The 17,931-nt window shown below is 38.4% G+C and overlaps 1 protein-coding gene across 2 annotated transcripts in view; it reads right to left on the bottom strand.

The window, feature by feature from the left end:
* The window catches only part of LOC122565355 (protein strawberry notch homolog 2-like), a 163,860-nt gene that overhangs the window by 130,880 nt on the left and 15,049 nt on the right, over positions 1–17,931 (bottom strand). For both annotated transcript variants that reach the window (XM_043721239.2, XM_043721240.2), the window contains exon 2: positions 8,376–8,602. In XM_043721239.2, coding sequence (XP_043577174.1) covers positions 8,376–8,492 — 117 coding nt within the window. In that variant the 5' untranslated portion in view covers positions 8,493–8,602. The remainder of the gene's footprint in view (positions 1–8,375; positions 8,603–17,931) is intronic.

Genomic DNA, 17,931 nt, shown 5'->3' with positions numbered 1-17,931 from the left:
CTCTATCAAAACCACTCGATCTTTTTCTTCAAGTCAACAACCCCAATTTCTTCAACCTATCAATGTCACTGACATTCCTCATCCGTGAAACTGTGAGCTCAAATCTTTACTGCATCCTTTCTACCAACTTCATAACCTACCTATTCATCCTTATTATGTCTGCAATTTCTTCTAAGTTGACAATTCTGACAAATCACTGTGCTCCTCCAGTCTCGTGCAATCCAGATTTCCACTGCTCCATCACAGGTAGCCATTTTCACTGGAATTGTTTCCACAAAGCTCTTTGTCTCTCACTTCTTTCAAGAGGGTCCTAGATCAAATTTTGGCCATTTAGAGTCAGAGATGTACAGCACGGAAACAGACCCTTCAGTCCAACTCGTTCATGCTGACCAGATATCCCAACCCAATCTAGTCCCACCTGCCAGCACCCGGCCCCTATCTCTCCAAACCCTTCCTATTCATATACTCATCCAGATGCCTTTTAAATGTTGCCATGTTACTAGGCTCCACCACTTCCTCTGACAGCTCATTCCATAGACGCACCACCTTTTGCGTGAATAAGTTGCCCCTTAGGTCTCTTTTATATCTTTCCCCTCTCATACTAAACCCATGCCCTCTACTTCTGGACTACCCACCCCAGGGAAAAGACATGGTCTATCCATGCCCCTCTTGATTTTATAAACCTTTATAAGGTCACCCCTCAACCTCTGGCGCTCCTGAGAAAACAGCCCTAGCCTATTCATCCTCTTCCTATCTCAAATCCTCCAACGCTGGTAACATATTTGTACATCTTTTCTAAACTCTTTCAAGTTTCATAACATCTTTCTGATAGGAAGGAGACCAGAATTGCACGCAATATTCCAACAGTGGCCTAACCATTGTCCTGTACAGCTGCATTATGACCTCCCAACTCCTGTACTCAATACTCTGACCAATAAAGGAAAAACATACCAAACGCCTTCTTCACTATCCTATCTACCTGTGACTCCACTTTCAAGAAGCTATGAACCTGCACTCCAAGGTCTCTTTGTTCAGCAACACTCCCTAGGACCTTAAGCGTATACGTCCTGTTAAGATTTGCTTTCCCAAAATGCAGCACCTCGTGTTTATCTAAATTAAACTCCATCTGCCACTTCTCAGTCCATCAAGATCCTGTTGTAATCTGAGGTAATCTTACTGCCAATATTTAGCTGGGAAATCTATTTGGACATATAAAAGTGATGCGCCTTGGACGATGCAACTGAAGATGTGAATGCGAAAACTTCAAAATACAAACTCACACGGAAATTAATGAAAATCTGTTTCGACTATTATAATGCATAATGTTATGTCAAAACAAACATATTTTGAAAGTCAGAAAACAACATTATTTTCCTGTGTCCTCCCCTTGAAATGTGACAGTAGGGTCAGGCTCTAATGCTTTATTCATAAGGCTTTATTACAAAGCTTCCAAGGAGGAGTGATTAAAAATGTATAAAGAAATTTCCTGTATTTTTTCTCTTTCATGAAGGTCTACCATTTGATGATGTCACTTATCAGAAGAACTTGCATAGCCTTAGGATATCCCAAAACACTTCACTTTGCTTGAAGTCTAGTCATTGTTATAATTTACAAATTATGACAGTTAATTTTCACATAATAAAATTCCACAAGTAGCAATGAGATAAGTGACCATGTCACCTATTATTAGCATAACTGGTTGAATAGCAACTGTCAACCAGGTCACCAATACTCTTATGGTCTTCTTTATACAAAGTTTATTGCTCTCAAGAGGGCAGTCAGGATCTCTCAATATTTCACGCAAAAGACAGCATCTCAATCATGCAGCACTCAGTTAGAGAACATAATTAACTTCTGGAGCATGTCTTAAATTTGCTGTCTCAAAGGTGGCAATGCAACTGTTGAGCCAAGTCAGATGTGATGGATGATTTCAAGGAGTTAGATGTAGCATTTGGGTCTAAATGGATCAAAGGTTATCGGGGGGTGGGGGGAGGCAGGAACAGGTTACTGAGTTGTATGATCAGCCATGATCATAATTAATGGCACAGCAGGACTGAAGGGCCAAATGGCCTAATCTTGCTCCTCTTTTCTACATTTCTATGATTATTGAAGCACTCTAGCCAGACATCACGCATGAAAAGTCAGCACCTAGTTTTCCTACTTAGTGCTACCATGCGTGCTGAGAATGTTTTATTGTTCACTGCATGTTGAACTACTTCTCCACTTTACGTTGTTGTTCTCATCGTCTTAATTCCTTTCTTTTCAATACTTTGTTTAGAGATACTATTACTGTAGTTGATGCTATAGTTACTGCCCAATTTACTGTAGCTATTGCACTGCTTATTGATGCATATTTTGGAAGTGAAGCACGTGAAAAACAGAAATTTTTTTAGATTATGCTTGGGCTTTTGTAAGGTAAAAATATGAATAAACCAGAACATTTTCTTTAAGCACTCAAAAACATTTAATCTACAAATTCTACATGAAGAATGGAGAGAATGGTTGGCATTGGACAAGTAATTCAGAAGTCCAGAATAATGCACTGCGGACATGGATTCAAATCCAACCATGGCAACATGTGATATTTAAATTCGATTGACAAATCTGAAATTAAAAAAAAATTAAAAGTAAATCTGCAATATAAAGCTAGTCTCGGTAATGGGGCTATGAAACTATCGATTGTCATAAAAATCCATCTGGTTCACTAAAGCACTTTCGGGAAGAAATATTTACCATCAATGCCAGGTCCAGCTACATCTAACTCTAGAACCAAACAATGTAGCTGATTCTTAACTGTCTCTGAAATGGCTCAGCCTCACTTATTTCAAGGTTAATTAGGGATAAGCAACAAATGCCAAAAACACCCACATTGCATGAAAACGTTAAAACTAGCAAATTTATCGTAGCAGTGCTCAGAGCGAGATGACAAGGACAAACACTGCACTATGTATTATTTTGATATAAATTCATTGATGTGTTGTTTTAGGGTCATTTGTTTTGGGTTTATGCTTTTCTGAGAACAACTGAATTGTAACAACATCTATTGTCATCTCCAATAAACCAGCAGAAAATGAATGGTTTGTTTTTATATAACTCATTTAGAAGTGTAAGCAAGATAAATCTGCACAGGATTTGCTTGTTGGAGGATTTATACAGACAAGCACATTGTACCAGGAGTGGACAATATTTTAGATTACTGCTGAAGTGGAGGTGTGTCTCTTTAAGGCAGGGATTCTTAAGCAGTGGCCTATGACTCCACAATCCTTTCCTCCTCCAAATCAGCAAGTCACACCAGAGATGTGATTTGAAAGAATAAAACTCCCCTGATGTGTTCGGATAGCACAAAACTGGCTAGTTGCCATTATTTGCCTCGAATTTGATGTATCAGTATCTATTTAGATTCTGGCATGCAGGGGACAGTTGAAAAGTTTGTAGATTACACAAAACATGGAAGAATTGCAAACTGTGAAGAGGATAGTATAGAACTTCAAAAGGGCACACATAAGTAGGTGCAATGGACAAACAGCAGATGAGTTTCAATGCAGAGAAGTGTGAGGTGATGCATTTTGGTAGGAAAAACAGGAAAGACAATATAAATTAGGGGGTAGAATTCTAAGGAGGAGAGGGACCTGGCTGTATATGTACACAGATCATTGAAAGTGAAGGTGAGGAAAGCAGTACGCAAAGCATACAGTATCCTCAGCTTTAATAATAGAGGCTGAGAGTACAACAGCAAAGAGGTGATGTTGAATTTGTATAACACACATGTCAGACCTCAGCTGGAGTATTGCATATAGTTGTAGGTGCCACAACACAGAAAGGCTGTGAATGCATTGGACAGAGTGCAGAAGTGAGTTACAAAAATGGCTTCAGGGCTAAAGATCTTCATTCATTAGGATAGATTGAAGAAGTTGGATCTGTTCTCCTTAGAGAGAAGGCAACTAAGAGGAGACTTCGTGGAGATTTTCAAAACAGAGGGCTGAATATGGTAAAGTAGTAATTGTTCCTGCTTGTAAAAGGAACAAGAACAAGATGGCATACATTTAAAGTGACCTATAAAAGAAGCAAACGAGAAGTGAGGAAATACCATTTTCACCCAGAGTAGTTGGAGTATTGATTGCACTATTTGGAAGTGTGGTGGAGGCAGGTTCAATTGAACATTAAAGTGGACATTATTTTAATCTAAATAATGATACAATGTGCAAGAGTGTGGGGAAAATACAGGAGATTGGCACTTGATATTGATGCTCATTTAATGCATTGGTACAGGCATGGTAGGCCAAAGGGCCTCCTCTTGTGTCTTCAGCAACGTGTTGTGATAACTTGTAATACACTTTCCTTGTCTGGATCACAATCCTTATCAATGTTGTCTATATTTGCAATGGCTAACCCAGCTGAACTCATCAAGTTTCAGAATTCAAACTGCTGTCTGAGCTATTTCAGACATTTGGAAAAAATTTTGAATGAGCAATGACATTGTATAATTCTAGGACAAGAAAAGAAGTTCTCCATAACTTTAACATTATTTTGAAGGATATGAGTCAGATATTAAGTTTGTAAGTGATGGTTCATGTGGGTCAAACATCATTGGCATATATTTAGCTGAGTGGTGGCTTTTTTTTGAGATTCCATACAAGTCTGAACTTGATTAATTTCCTTTAATAGTTGCAATATATGCTCTGAAAAGCTATGCTCAGACAAAAAAATTCCACTGCTGTCTTCAAATAGCATTTGAATTTAAAAGTGTAAAAGGAGTTGAAGAATTCTCAATGTTTTAAAGTAAGCAAACAGCTTTAAAACATCACATGCATTTTAAAACTCAAACAGTTATGATTTTTCACAGCATAACTCCTGTCTTATTTTGGGAATCAGGCCAAGTTGAAACAAAACTCATTATTGGAGATGAGGTGGAAATTTAGTGACTATAGGAAATCATCATGGAGCACTGCATTTTGGAAAGAAGAAAAGGAATATTAAGGGAAAATTTGAAAATGGTTACAGGATCAGAGGTCTGGTTTTTCACACATCGTTGACTGAAAGGCTGTTTAAAAAAAAACCTGCAAGATCCTTGGCATTGTAAACAGAAACATGGACCACAGAAGCAAAGAAGGCACGGTAAACTTTTATAAATCACTGACTCTGCCTCAATTACAATACTGTTTCAAATTTTAGGCACTACATTCTCGGGTGGATATACAAGCTTTGGCGAAGTTGCTAAAGAGGATTACTGGAATGGTACCAAGGCCAAAGAACTTCAGTTATGTGAAGGGACCAAGGAAGCTGGCATTATTTTCTGAGAAGTCCTCTGAGCCTAATGGCTTTCATTCTAGCGACTTCAAAGAAAGGCTGCTGACATTGTAGATACAAAGTTCCCTGTATTCTGCAAAAGTCACAACAGATTGGAAAACAGCTAACTTAATACCTCTATTCAAAGAAAAAAACAGACAAAACCCAGAAAATTATAGGTCACTTAACCCAATATCTGCCTTGGGAAAAATACATTATCCATATCCAACATGATCTTTTGAAAGGGAAATCATAATGGACAAAATTTTATTAACTTGACAAAGTATTAAGCAAGGTAGATAAAGGGAAACTGAAAGGAATTTGATAATGTGCCACGCCAACAGCTCCTATATTAAAAAAAACTCATGCTTTTGGGGCAACATATGAATTCGCATATGAATGAAGGATTGTTTAACAGGAAAAAGAGTGGGGATAAATCACTTACTTTTGGTTAGACAAACTGTCACTAGTGGATTGCCATGGAGCTCAGTGCTGGGGCCTGAACTACAGTCTAAATTCATAACTTGGATAGAAGGGCCAATGCATAGTAGGTAAATTTCCTAATGACAAAAAAAGGTTGTAAAAGTAAATCGTCAGAGGGGCACAGTGTATAGAAGGATTTAAAGAGGTTAAGTGAGTGGACAAAATATTGGCAAATGGAATACAATTTGTAAACTTGGACAGGAGCAAAAGAAAGAGCAGGGAAAAGCAGAACTCGATAGGATGTCCTGCTACATGAATCACAAGATTGGTATGCAGGTACACCAAGTGATTAGAAAGGCAAACAGAATGTTCTGGTTTTTACTGAAATGAGCAATCGAGTTAACAAAAAGGGAAATATTGCTGCAGTTGTACAGCACCTTAATTAGATTGCATCTGAAGTACAGGGTTTGATTTTGATTTCCTTACAATAAATGCATCAGAAACAGTTCACAGACAGATTCCTGCAATTAAAGGATTATTTTATGGAGAAAAATTGAGCAGGTTGGGCACCCAAGAGAATGGAGGGTGTGCAACTGAATATTCAAAACCAAATTCGCTAGATTTCTGTTCGACGGACAGTTGAGGGTTATGGGGGGGGTGTTGGATCGCAAAGTCAAGTTGTGTCCACAATAAGGTTAGCTACTAAACGGCAGAGAAGATGCGAGATGGTGAATGGTTTACTCCTGAGGGCTCTTAATTTAATTGTTGTATACCTTGACGTCACATTCGCTCAAATGTTACCTTGATATCAAGGGCAACCACTCATATCTTTCATCTTCTGAGTCCAGTTGTTTTGTTCTTTTTGATTGGGCCAAGGCTCTATTAAAGGCTCTACCTGGGGCTTTGGTAGAACTCAAACTGTGCATCAGTGCCCAAGTTACTGCTATGGAAGAGACACCCAACAGCACTGTCAATGATACCTTCTAGCGTTTTGCTGATGAGATAGTATTTTCAGGTGGACTTGTCCTAATTTTTGTGGACAGGATATAGCTGGGAAATTTTCAACATTGCTGAAAAGGTGCCAGTGTTACCTCTCGTACTCAACAGTTCTGAAACACAAGTCATCAGTAACATTGCTGGAATAATGTCAAAGACTTCATTCATATCCAGTAACTTCAATCATTTTTAATACCACATGGAACGAACACCAACTGTAAACTGATATAATTTAAACAATATTTTACAGCAAAGAACTCAGGCAATTCTAAAGCTGGTAAATCAGTAGAAAATTCTAATCTCAACTATTACATGTTATTTTGCATCCTTTGAAACAATGAGATTTCCAAGGAATTTAAAAGCAGTTACAAGCTTGGAAATTAGATTGTTCGTACAATTCCATTAAGTTCATTCCTGCATTCATATTCAAAGTTTGCTTCAATTCCCTTCTTATGCACTAGTGCTCAGCACAATACTGGCCACACACAGCTCATTTTACATGGCAGTGTGTTATCAGATAGTGTAGTCATAGGTGCGTAATGATTATGCTACCCATCTAATAACCCAGATTCCAGGACTATAAATCAACACTGGGTGTTCCAATCCCATCTCAGCCTATTCACAGGAATTAAGCACCTTTAAACCCTTGATTTAGATGGCTTAGCTTCTAGGTTGTCGTTAATATATACCCAGTCGACTCACATTAGGGAAGTAAACCTACTGTCCACACCCAATCTGACCTAAGTATGTGCCTTCAGGCCAAGTGATGCAGTTGACAGCTCTCTGGAATTTCCAAACAAGGAATTTAGCTACATCAAATCTCAAAGGAACTACAATCCATATAGAGTGCAACACTTCAAAAAGGTAGCTCACCACCAGTATCTCAAGAATAAATAGGATGAGCAATATAGTAGCATCCAAATCATATGAATGAATACAAGATAAAGGAGTCTACCAATAGTGAAGGATGGCAATGATAAGAACCAATCTCTTCTGTTATGCTGTCACTTCTGCACACCCAGCAGCAATGCAGAACACTCCACATGTTTCATTCTACCTGCCCTAATAAAGTGCTTTATCTTAAACTTCTGAAAAGTTTCTTCCAGAATAAATGGCAGCATGATAATTAGGGTTCCTTTATTTACCATTCTAATATTTGAAATTGCAAAAGAATAGGGAGTTTGCATGTTGAATGGGGAGATGGTGTCTTAGTTGTAATGTCATTGGACTAGTAATTCAGAGGCTCGTGCTAAGGCTGTGGTGGCAATGGGATCAAATTCCACTATGTCAGCTAATGGAATTCAAATGCAATATAAAAGTATCCCAGTAATGGTGACCACGGGAACAGTCATTACTTATTGTAAAAAAAAACCCCTTCTAGTTTACTTCGGTCTTTCGTGGGAGGTATTCTTACCTGGTCTGACCTAACATGACTCCAGACTCTCACCAACGTGACTAATACTTAAGCACCCTCTGAAATTGTTCAGCAAGTCACTCAGTCAAGTGCAACTCAATGGTCAACAAATGCCAGTCTCATCAGTGGCAAGCAAATCCATTAAAGAATGCAGAAAAACCTGCACTAGCTAGAAATGAGATTGAGAGAGTCTGCCCAATCTTTAGCCATATCCACGTCTGCCACCCCTGCTACACCTACCCCCAAGGATACTTACCTCTGTTGCTTGAGAGCAGAATGTGGTTTGGATATTTGGCAGAGCATACATTGCAGTATCAGTTTGATGGATGTGCTGGTAATTCTGTCCGTCCATGACACAACGTACTTTAAGCATTAGGCACTGTCCAGCTGCATTCTGCACAAGATCAAAGTGTGCATAGTACCAAAGGCAAAGAATAAAGGGTACAATCGATCTTATCTGCCAGAGTCTTGGCACACCATGACCTAAAAGAGAGGGAGACATAAGGAATGACAATGACTGGAATTCAAACTTGAGAAGATCAATATTGTTAACATAATTTAACTTATGCTTGCAAAGGACATTCTTATTTCACAATTGAATTTATAATTGCTTTGGAATACTTTGTCATCACTACACATTAGAAAAAACTGAGTGTTATTCCTGTAACTTTGCACTTGTATTAATGAAGCTTTTCTATTACTTCTGCAAATCCAATTCATTGACAGAATTAGTTTAGAGAATAATGCTAATGCTGAAAAAATAATAAGCCTATTCATTATTTTAAAAGCTTATTAAAGAAAAATTTCTACAAATAATGCCGAGAGTTACAATTTGTCACAAATTGATTTAATTTTCATTCCTCTTGAAAACACTTTCTTTTTTACACAATTATTAAAATCTAGCATTTCAAAAATTATCAACCTAATATGATTTTCTTCATTTTCCAATCACCATAATAGTTCTTAGAATGAAGACAGGAGAATTCTTTTTGTGCCTCAACTTCAATATTTTTAAAAAATCATCATAACCTTTCTTCTTAGTTTTGTAATAATGGTTTCTTATTTAGATTTTCCTTGTCGACTTGCGTTAGGTTAGTGACCTGGTGGATAAAGAGGTGTTATAATTAATCAAAACAAATTTGCTCTTTTCTTTTCGCAACTGAAATGCACAATTTACAAATGAAGATTCAGGGACTCGGTAAGATGGCGGCGATTCTGTAGAACTGCTGTAGACAGCTCTGCCTAACAGCCAAGGCATACTGGTGTTTTTTTGCCATCCCTGGCCAACAAATGAAGATCCAAACAATAAAAATGAAATATTTCACAATTGTACAATTATTCACTGAATTTGTCCCATGATATACACATTATAGTCTACACCTAAAGGCCTCAGCCATTTCAAAAAACAGAAATTTGAGTAGGTATTGGACTGAAACTGGAAGAGAAAACCAACATGGTTGAGGAATGAATTAAATTCAAACTGAAGCCATGATCCCAATTGATGTCAAAACCGGATAATTCAGATTCCAGAGTGAAACTTGATTTGATAGATCATAAGTTTTATTTTTGAAGTTTGGTTACTGTGGTCAGTCATTGAACATCTTCACACAAGGTGACCCATGTACTTTTAATAAAGATCACATATTTGTTACACAGAAGAGAAACACAGCTATACAAGGCAATTCTTCATATTTTAAACAAGAGTTTAAACCTTTTCTTCTCAGTATTACACTTATTTTAGCTCTTTAATTTCTTAGGATGAGCTTGCAACCATTTATTTTGGCTACTTTCTATATGTAGAGAGCATTCATTCCATTTCTCCAGAGAACAAAAATCAGATCAGATCCCCAATTCTCTCCAGCTCTGATGGCTTTGGAGACTTCTTTCCATTCTGACAGCCTGAAAACTTATTCAAAACATAAACTCTTCTTGTGTTACTATGAATCTTTTCTTTATAATTCTTTTCATTGCCCATGATATTTCTGTGCAGATCACAAAACTCAACTTGGTTTTAACTATTAACTACCTCGGCAGTTCATCTAGTCATTTAGCTTATCACATGCTTTCTTAGAAAGGTTGCCTCGACCTCTGTTCAAAATAGCTTTCTGAACTATTTCTTTTTAAATTAAAAACCAAAACCAAAATAAACCTTTCATCTACTTTAGAATCCAAATTCCCAAACAACAGTAATATATTATAGACTGTTGTCACACGAATCATACAGTTATTTCGAAACAGCCAGCGCAGAAACAATAGGTGTAATCACTTCTTTCTCCAATGTCTTGTAACAATTGAAACTTTTAAAGCAGGTGCTGTTTTTGAGCAAGGAGTCTAAATTTCCCAGTGTGCAATTTACGAAACAGGTAATTAATGAAACAGAAGGATATGACTATTCATTCTATTAGGGATTTCAAACAAATTGGGTGTTGAAATCTTAAAAATTTTATTTCAAACAAGTGACTTATTTAAATGTACAACATCAATTATTGTGCATAGCTTATTACTAAAAAGCATAAATAGCATAGTGAGCAGCAATAGAGTGAATGGTCAGAGCTATGATTTAAGTTCCTTTATGGATGATAAAGACAATGTTTTTAAAATCACTTCGACTAAAATATTTTCCTTTTGAATCACTTTTGAGGCTTAATTCATTAACTTGGCAACTGCAGAGATAAAATTGTTTAAAGTTCATTGTTGAATAAAATGCAACAGTTCTACGTAGAGCTTAGGAGAGAAAAACAGGGGGAAACCAATATGACTGCAAAGTTCGATTTCTTTTTAACTGAATTTAAAAATGAAATAAAAACAAGATAATAGACAATAGGTGCAGGAGTAGGCCATTCTACCCTTTGAGCCTGCACCACCATTCAATATGATCATGGCTGATCATTCCTAATCAGTATCCTCTTCCTGCCTTATCTTCATAACCCTTGATTCCACTATCTTTGAGAGCTCTATCCAACTCTTTCTTCAATGAATCCAGAGACTGGGCCTCCACTGCCCTCTGGGGCAGAGCATCCCACACAGCCGCCACTCTCTGGGTGAAGATGTTTCTCCTCATCTCTGTCCTAAATGGTCTACCCCGTATTTTTAAGCTGTAAAAAAAAGATCCATTTTCCCCCAAATATACAATATCAGAAATAAAATATATTGACTGAGTAGCAGAGGGAGAGCATGCTATTTTAAGAAATTTAAGCACTTGCCCATCTTTGTTTGTGTGCTTATTTAATCCTCAAGATCTAGCCAAAGATACGTTACTTTAAGGATATTGTTAAGAAACAAGGAAGAAAAAGGAGGCATATTAAGGACAAAGGATAACAAGGGAGAGAATAGGGCCCCTTTAAAGATCAGCAAGACTGCCTCTGTGTGGAACCACAGGAGATGGGGGGAGATACGAAATAAGTATTTTGCATCAATGTTTACTGTGGAGAAGGATATGGAAGATAGAGAATGTGGGAAATAAATAGCGACATCTTGAAAAATGTTCACATACAGACAGGGAGTGCTGGACGTCTTAAAAAGCATAAAGGTTGATAAGCCCCTGGAACTTGATCAACTGTACCCTAGAACTCTTGCGTGAATTCAGGGAAGTGATTGCTCAGCCCCTTGCTGAGATATTTTTATCACTGATAGCCACAAGTGTGGTGCCAGAAGACTGGAGGTTGGCTAATGTTGTGCCACCATTTAAAAAAGGTGGTAAGGAAAAGCCAGAGAACTATAGATCGGTGAGCCTGAAATCAGTGGTGGGCAAGTTGTTGGAGGGACTCTTGAGGAACAGGATTTACATGTATTTGGAAAGGCAAGGGCTAATCAAGGATAGTCAACATGGCTTTGAGCGAGGGAAATACTGTCTCACTAACTTCATTTTTTTTTCCAAGTAAAAAAAGAGGATTGATGAGGGCAGAGCAGTGGATATGATCTAAGGTCTTCAGCAAAGTGTTTGACAAGGTACTTCATGACAGACTGGTTAGTAAGGTTAGGTCACATGGAATACAGGGATGTTAAAACCCTGGAGAAAGTGCAAAGGAGATTTATTGGAATGATACCAAGAATGAGGGATTTTAGATAGTGGAAAAGATTAGAGAAATTGGGCTTATTCTCCTTGAAGCAGAAAAGATTCAGAGGCGACCTCACTGAGTTGTTTAAAATTATGAACAATTTTGACTGAGTAAAGGATATTCTGTTTCCTTCAGCTCACATTTCAGAAACTATAAATTACAATTTCAAGAATGTCAGCCAGACAGCTAGGATCACGACGAGGAGAAACTGCTTTTACTCGGTTGTCGGGATTTGGAATGCGCTGCTTCGGAGAGTGGTGGACGTAGATTCCATACAAGGTTTCAAAAGAGAGATGAATATTTATTTGAAAGTGATGAATTTAAGGGCTACAGAGATAGGACTGGAGAATGGGACTAGCAGTGTAGATCTTTTGGGAGCCAGTAGAGACAATTTGTCAAATGGCCTCCTCCTGTACTGTAAAATACAATGATTCTTCGTTCTGAAGAAGTGCTCAGCTTCCCCAACATTGTGTTTAAGAAGAATTGGTTCTGCATTCCCCTTGCTTTGTCATTTAACCTAGAAAACCATTCATTCAGGTTCACTAGGTTGTAGTATCCTGAAACTCCACAAGCCCATAATTTATTTGCTAAATTTATCAAACATTAGAAAGAAATTAACTAAAAAATTCCAAACAATTGTCAAAGACAATTTTACAATTATTTTTATCAGTAATTATTTTTCTCCACATTAAAATTCAGCTAATGTTGACCTCTTCATTGCCTATGGATAAAACTGAGTGTGAGTTATCCACACAAGGTCTTTAAAATGAAACTATTGAGTTTAATCCATACACATCCATAGCTTGCATTACATTACACTCTATAATGTTGCTGAAACATCCAAGTTCTTACACAATCAAATCCTTTGCTGGTTTGAAAGATTTCAGACAAATGACATTTTAGTTATACATATTTTGAGGTTCCCACAATGATAAGAGCGCTGTAATGCATTAATGAACCAGGTCTCTCATAACAGTCCCAAATTGCATCTTTGGAATAACAGACAATCTCAGCTAGATAGGCAGGAATGGTACTACAACAACTTGCGCTGGAAGCTGTAAAACAGAAAATCCAGCTAGGATTCCCAACATCCATGTCACTACTCAGCTCTGAGATAGTATGAAAGTACTGCTGTTGGGAGAGGACACGAGGTTTTGATAAAAAATATGCAAGACCCTGGTCAAAGCACAGCAAAATGCTCTGAAAGAGTTCTGCTATCCTTATCTAAGGGTAGAAATACTGCCATATGCAGGCAGGCAAAGGAGGTTTTTTCTCCTCCCTCACAGTGGTGATCTGCGCAACTCTGTACAATTAAGGGCTGCAAGGCTGGGTCAATAACTATATTAAAGGTTGAGGTAGACAGATTTCTAACCAATAAGAGAATCAAGAATCATGGAGGTAAATGTAGGAAAGCTTTCCAGCAACACATTTTCAGCTCTGATCTCCAGCATCTGCAGTCCTCACTTTCTCCTTGAGGATTATCAGATCAGCCACAATCTCACTGAACAGCAGAGTGGATTTAATGGGCCAAATAGCCTACTTCTGTTCCACATCTTACAGTCTAATGGAGACTACCATTTTACCTGGAAACCACACTTTAGGCTTCTAAACACGAAAACAGAGGAAAAAAAAAATCAATTTTAACTCACTTCAGGAAATTTTCTATTTTCGACATTTGGTGAATTTTCAGAACTTTTGGATGAGAATTTAGGAAGCATCGTTAGTAAGGTTGAAGATGACATCAAAATTGGTATAGTGGACAGGTGAAGAAGGTTATCTAAGAATATAATGGGATCTTGATCTATCAGAAATAGAATGCAGAGAGTCTGTCAGGAAGGATATACAGTTGATCAGACAAAGGGATGGGTTAAAGTGTGTCTGTTTCAATGCAAGGAGTGTCAAGAATAAGAGTGATGAACTTAGAGCATGGATCAGCATTTGGAACTACGATGTTGTGGCCATAAAGAAGACATGGATTTCACAGGGGCAGGAATGGTTGCTAGATGATCCAGGGTTTGATTTTTAAAAACAACAGGGGCGGGGGAGTAGGGAGAGTGCATCACAGCTGCAGAAAAGGAGGTTGTTGAGGAGGCTTTGTCTACTGAGTCAGTATGGGTGGAAGTCAACAAGTCACTTTATTGGGTGTTTTCTATAGACCCCCCAATAGCAGTGGAGAGATGGAAGAACAAATGGACAGATCTTGGAAATGTGCAGATGTAACAGAGTTGTTGTTATGAGTGACTTCAACTTCCCCAATATTGATTGGAACATTCTCAGTTCAGATCGTCTGAATGGAGCCAATTTTGTCAGGTGTGTCCAGGAAGGATTCCTGACTCAATAAGTTGATAGGCCGACTCGGGAGGAGGTCATATTGGTTTTGGTGCTAGGCAACAAGCCAGGCCAAGTGTCAGATCTCTCAGGGGACAGCATTTCAGAGACAGTGACTACAACTGCCTCACCTTTCCCAGTCATTGAGATGGATAGGAACAGATAGTATAGGAAGGTATTTAATTGGGATGGGGAAATTATCCTGCTATTAGACAGGAGCTGTGGAGTATAAATTGGAACAATTGTTCTACTGGAAATGCACAACACAAATGTGGAGATTGTTTAAAGAGCACTTGTTGCAAGTGTTGGATAACTTTATCCCACGGAGACAAGCAAGGAATGGTAAGGTGAAGAAGCCTTGGATGACAAGAGAAAAGGAGCTTACTTAAGGTTGAGGAAGCAAGGATCTGGCGCAGATTTAGAGGATTACAGAGTAGCTAGGAAAGAACTCAAAAATGGACTGAGGAGCTAGGAGGGGGCAGGAAGAAGCCTTGGCGGGAAGAATTAGGGAAAACCCAAAGGCATTCTACATTTTCATGAGGAATAAGAGAATGATCAGAGAGAGGGTAGGGCCTATTAGGGATAATAGAGGGAACTTGTGTCTGAGTCTGAGGAAGTAAGGGAGGCCCTACATTCATTTTTTGCTTCAGTATTCACTAGAGAGACCTTGTGGATCGTGAGAACACCATGGACCAGGTTAATAGGCTTGGACAGATTGGTGTTAAGAAAATGGAATTGCTGGAAATTCTGGAAAGCACCAAGATAGATAAGTGTCCAGGCTGGACTACAGGAAGTGAGAAGTGAGATTGCTGTGCCTCTGGAGATGAACGTTGCATCCTCACTCTCCATGGGAGCAGTACCGTCTGATTGGAGGGAGGTGAATGTTGTTCCTCTGTTCAAAAAGTGGAAATCCCTGGGAATTACAGACCAGTCAGTCTTGCATCTGTGGTAAGCAAGTTACTGGAAAGGATTCCGAGAGATAAGATTTATGACTATTTGAAAAAAAAACTGCTTGATTAAAGATAGGGAGCATGGCTTTGTGCGGGGCAGGTCTTACCTCAGAAGGCTTATTGAGTTCTTTGAGGACATGACGAGACAAGTACAAAAGTCGAGCAGTGGATGTGATTCTGTATGGATTTCAGTCAGGTATTTGATAAGGTTCCCCACAGTAGGCTCATTCAGAAAGTTAGGAGGTATGGGATAAAGGGAAATTTGGCTGTCTGGATACAGAATTGGCTGGCCGAAAGAAGACAGTGAGTGGTAGCGGATGGAAAGTATTCTGCTTGGAGGTCAGTGACCAGTGGTGTATCGCTGCTCTATGTTATAAATAGACTAGTGGGCTGAAGAATGGCAGATGGAGTTTTAATGCAGAGACATACAAGGTGTTGCATTTTGGTAAACCAAACAAGGGTAAGACTTAATGGGATGGCCCTGGTTAGTGGTGTCAGACACACGTAGGCTACACAATTCTTTGAAATTTGCATCACAGGTAGACAGGATAGTTAAGAAGGCATTTAGCATAGTTGCCTTCATTGCTCTAACTGAATTAAGAAGCTGGGATTTTATGTTCAGGTTGTACAAGATGTTGGTGAGGCCACTTTTGGAGTATTGTGTACAATTCTGGTCACCCTGCTATCGGAAAGATATTGTTAAATCAGAATGGGAGCAGAAAGGAATTGCCAAGATGTTGCCAGAAATGGAGAGTTTGAGCTATAAGGAGAAGCTGGATAGGTGGGATTTTTTCACTGAAGCATAGGAGATTGAGGGATGACCTGATAGAGGTTTAATGAGAGGCAGTGACAGGTGAAAAGCAAAAGTCTTTTCCCCAGGGTGGGGGAGGTTAAAACTTGAGGCATATTTTAAAGGTGAGAGGTAAAAGATTCAGAAACAGACCTGAGGGGCAGCTTCTCCCACAGAGTGGTTCGTATGTGAAATGAACTACCAGAGGAAGTGATAGATGCAGGTATAGTTACACCATTTAAGAGACATTTGGATAGGTATATGAATAGGAAAGGTTTAGATGGATATGGACCAAATGCAGGCAAGTGGGACTAGTTTATTTTGGGAAACTTGTTTGGCACAGAGGAGTTGGACTGAAGGGTCTGTTTCCGTGCTGTACGAATCTATAACTGAGAAGTTATACTTAAATCAATCATTTAAAAGGCCTTGACCTTTTTGTCTAGAAATACAGAACTGAAGTGGGTGTTTAAGATTTTGAGAGGGTATGCAAAGTTAGGCTTAGAGAAGATGCATTCATTTATCAGAGGTGAGATCAAATCTAGGGGCCATAAATAAATATTCAACAGTTCAGTAACAAATTTGGGAGATACTAAGAGACTTGTTAGAGTACAGAACTCTCAATTACATGCAGCAGTTAAGGCAATTCACACAGTATGTAGTTAAGGAAAGCTCGACAAATACATGGGGGATGAAAGGAATAAAACGATTTTGCTTATATAGTTCACCGAAGCAAGATGAGAGATGCCTATATGAGGCATAAATAGAAAGCAAAATCTGAATGACCCATTTCTCTGTAGTACATTCTATGCAACTGGATGTGATGTTCAGAATTCTCAAAACATTGCTCATGGAGAGAGTTACATGGGAGTCTCAAGCAGGCAGACACTTTATGGCCTTGTAGACTTCCTCAGGGTTCCTAGCTGGCTCTTTCAGTTTGCATGATATTTCTAACTTGAGAAATAAACCAGCAAAAAGAAACAAGTTTGTAACCCAGTACTTGCAGAAATGAGAATACTCAGAAGTGTACTGACTCTAAAGTTTAGGCACCAGAACTACCAGACAGTAGATAAAAAGCGCCTTAAAATTTAATGCAAGCATGAGTCCACCAAGCATAACAAACAGAAAACTATTTCAAGAACTCACACACAAATATTTGTTAAATGTCATTTATAAAGCTTCCTGCATTTGGAAACACTATTATAATCATTTTCTGGCTTCAATCTATTTGAACCAGAGGCTGATCCTGCTGGGGAGAAAGTTACATGAGGCTTGTACTGTTCAGTATTATTAATGCTCAAACCCAACAGCAACTTGCAGTAAATGCATACATACAGTTAAACACGAATCCAGAAATTCTTGGTCAAGGTGCACTGTCCCTCCATAAGCTGCATGTAATGGCATCCTGCTATCTTGTTCACTATTTCCAGGTAATAAAAGACATGAAGCTCGTGCATCACAAACTCATCACAAAAGCTTAGTACTTGGCAATCCCAGTTTAGATGTTCTTTTATTGTGTGGTAATTCCCAAGTTAGTGATCAACAATTCCTGTATTAAGAATGTGGGATGCATGTGGCAGAATTCATCCCATTATTCTTTAATGCTTACACTTAAATCATGAAATTTAATATGGGATCAATACTTTTAAATTTCGAAAACCAGTCATACAAACACTGGTGCTAAAGAAC

Source organism: Chiloscyllium plagiosum, unplaced genomic scaffold (genome assembly GCF_037043375.1).
Source record: "Chiloscyllium plagiosum isolate Xiang-an unplaced genomic scaffold, Cpla_swu_hap1 HiC_scaffold_28, whole genome shotgun sequence".
Classification (NCBI taxonomy): domain Eukaryota; kingdom Metazoa; phylum Chordata; class Chondrichthyes; order Orectolobiformes; family Hemiscylliidae; genus Chiloscyllium; species Chiloscyllium plagiosum.
The sequence above is the reverse complement of the archived record's forward strand: the minus strand, read 5'-3'. Positions and strand labels throughout refer to the sequence as shown.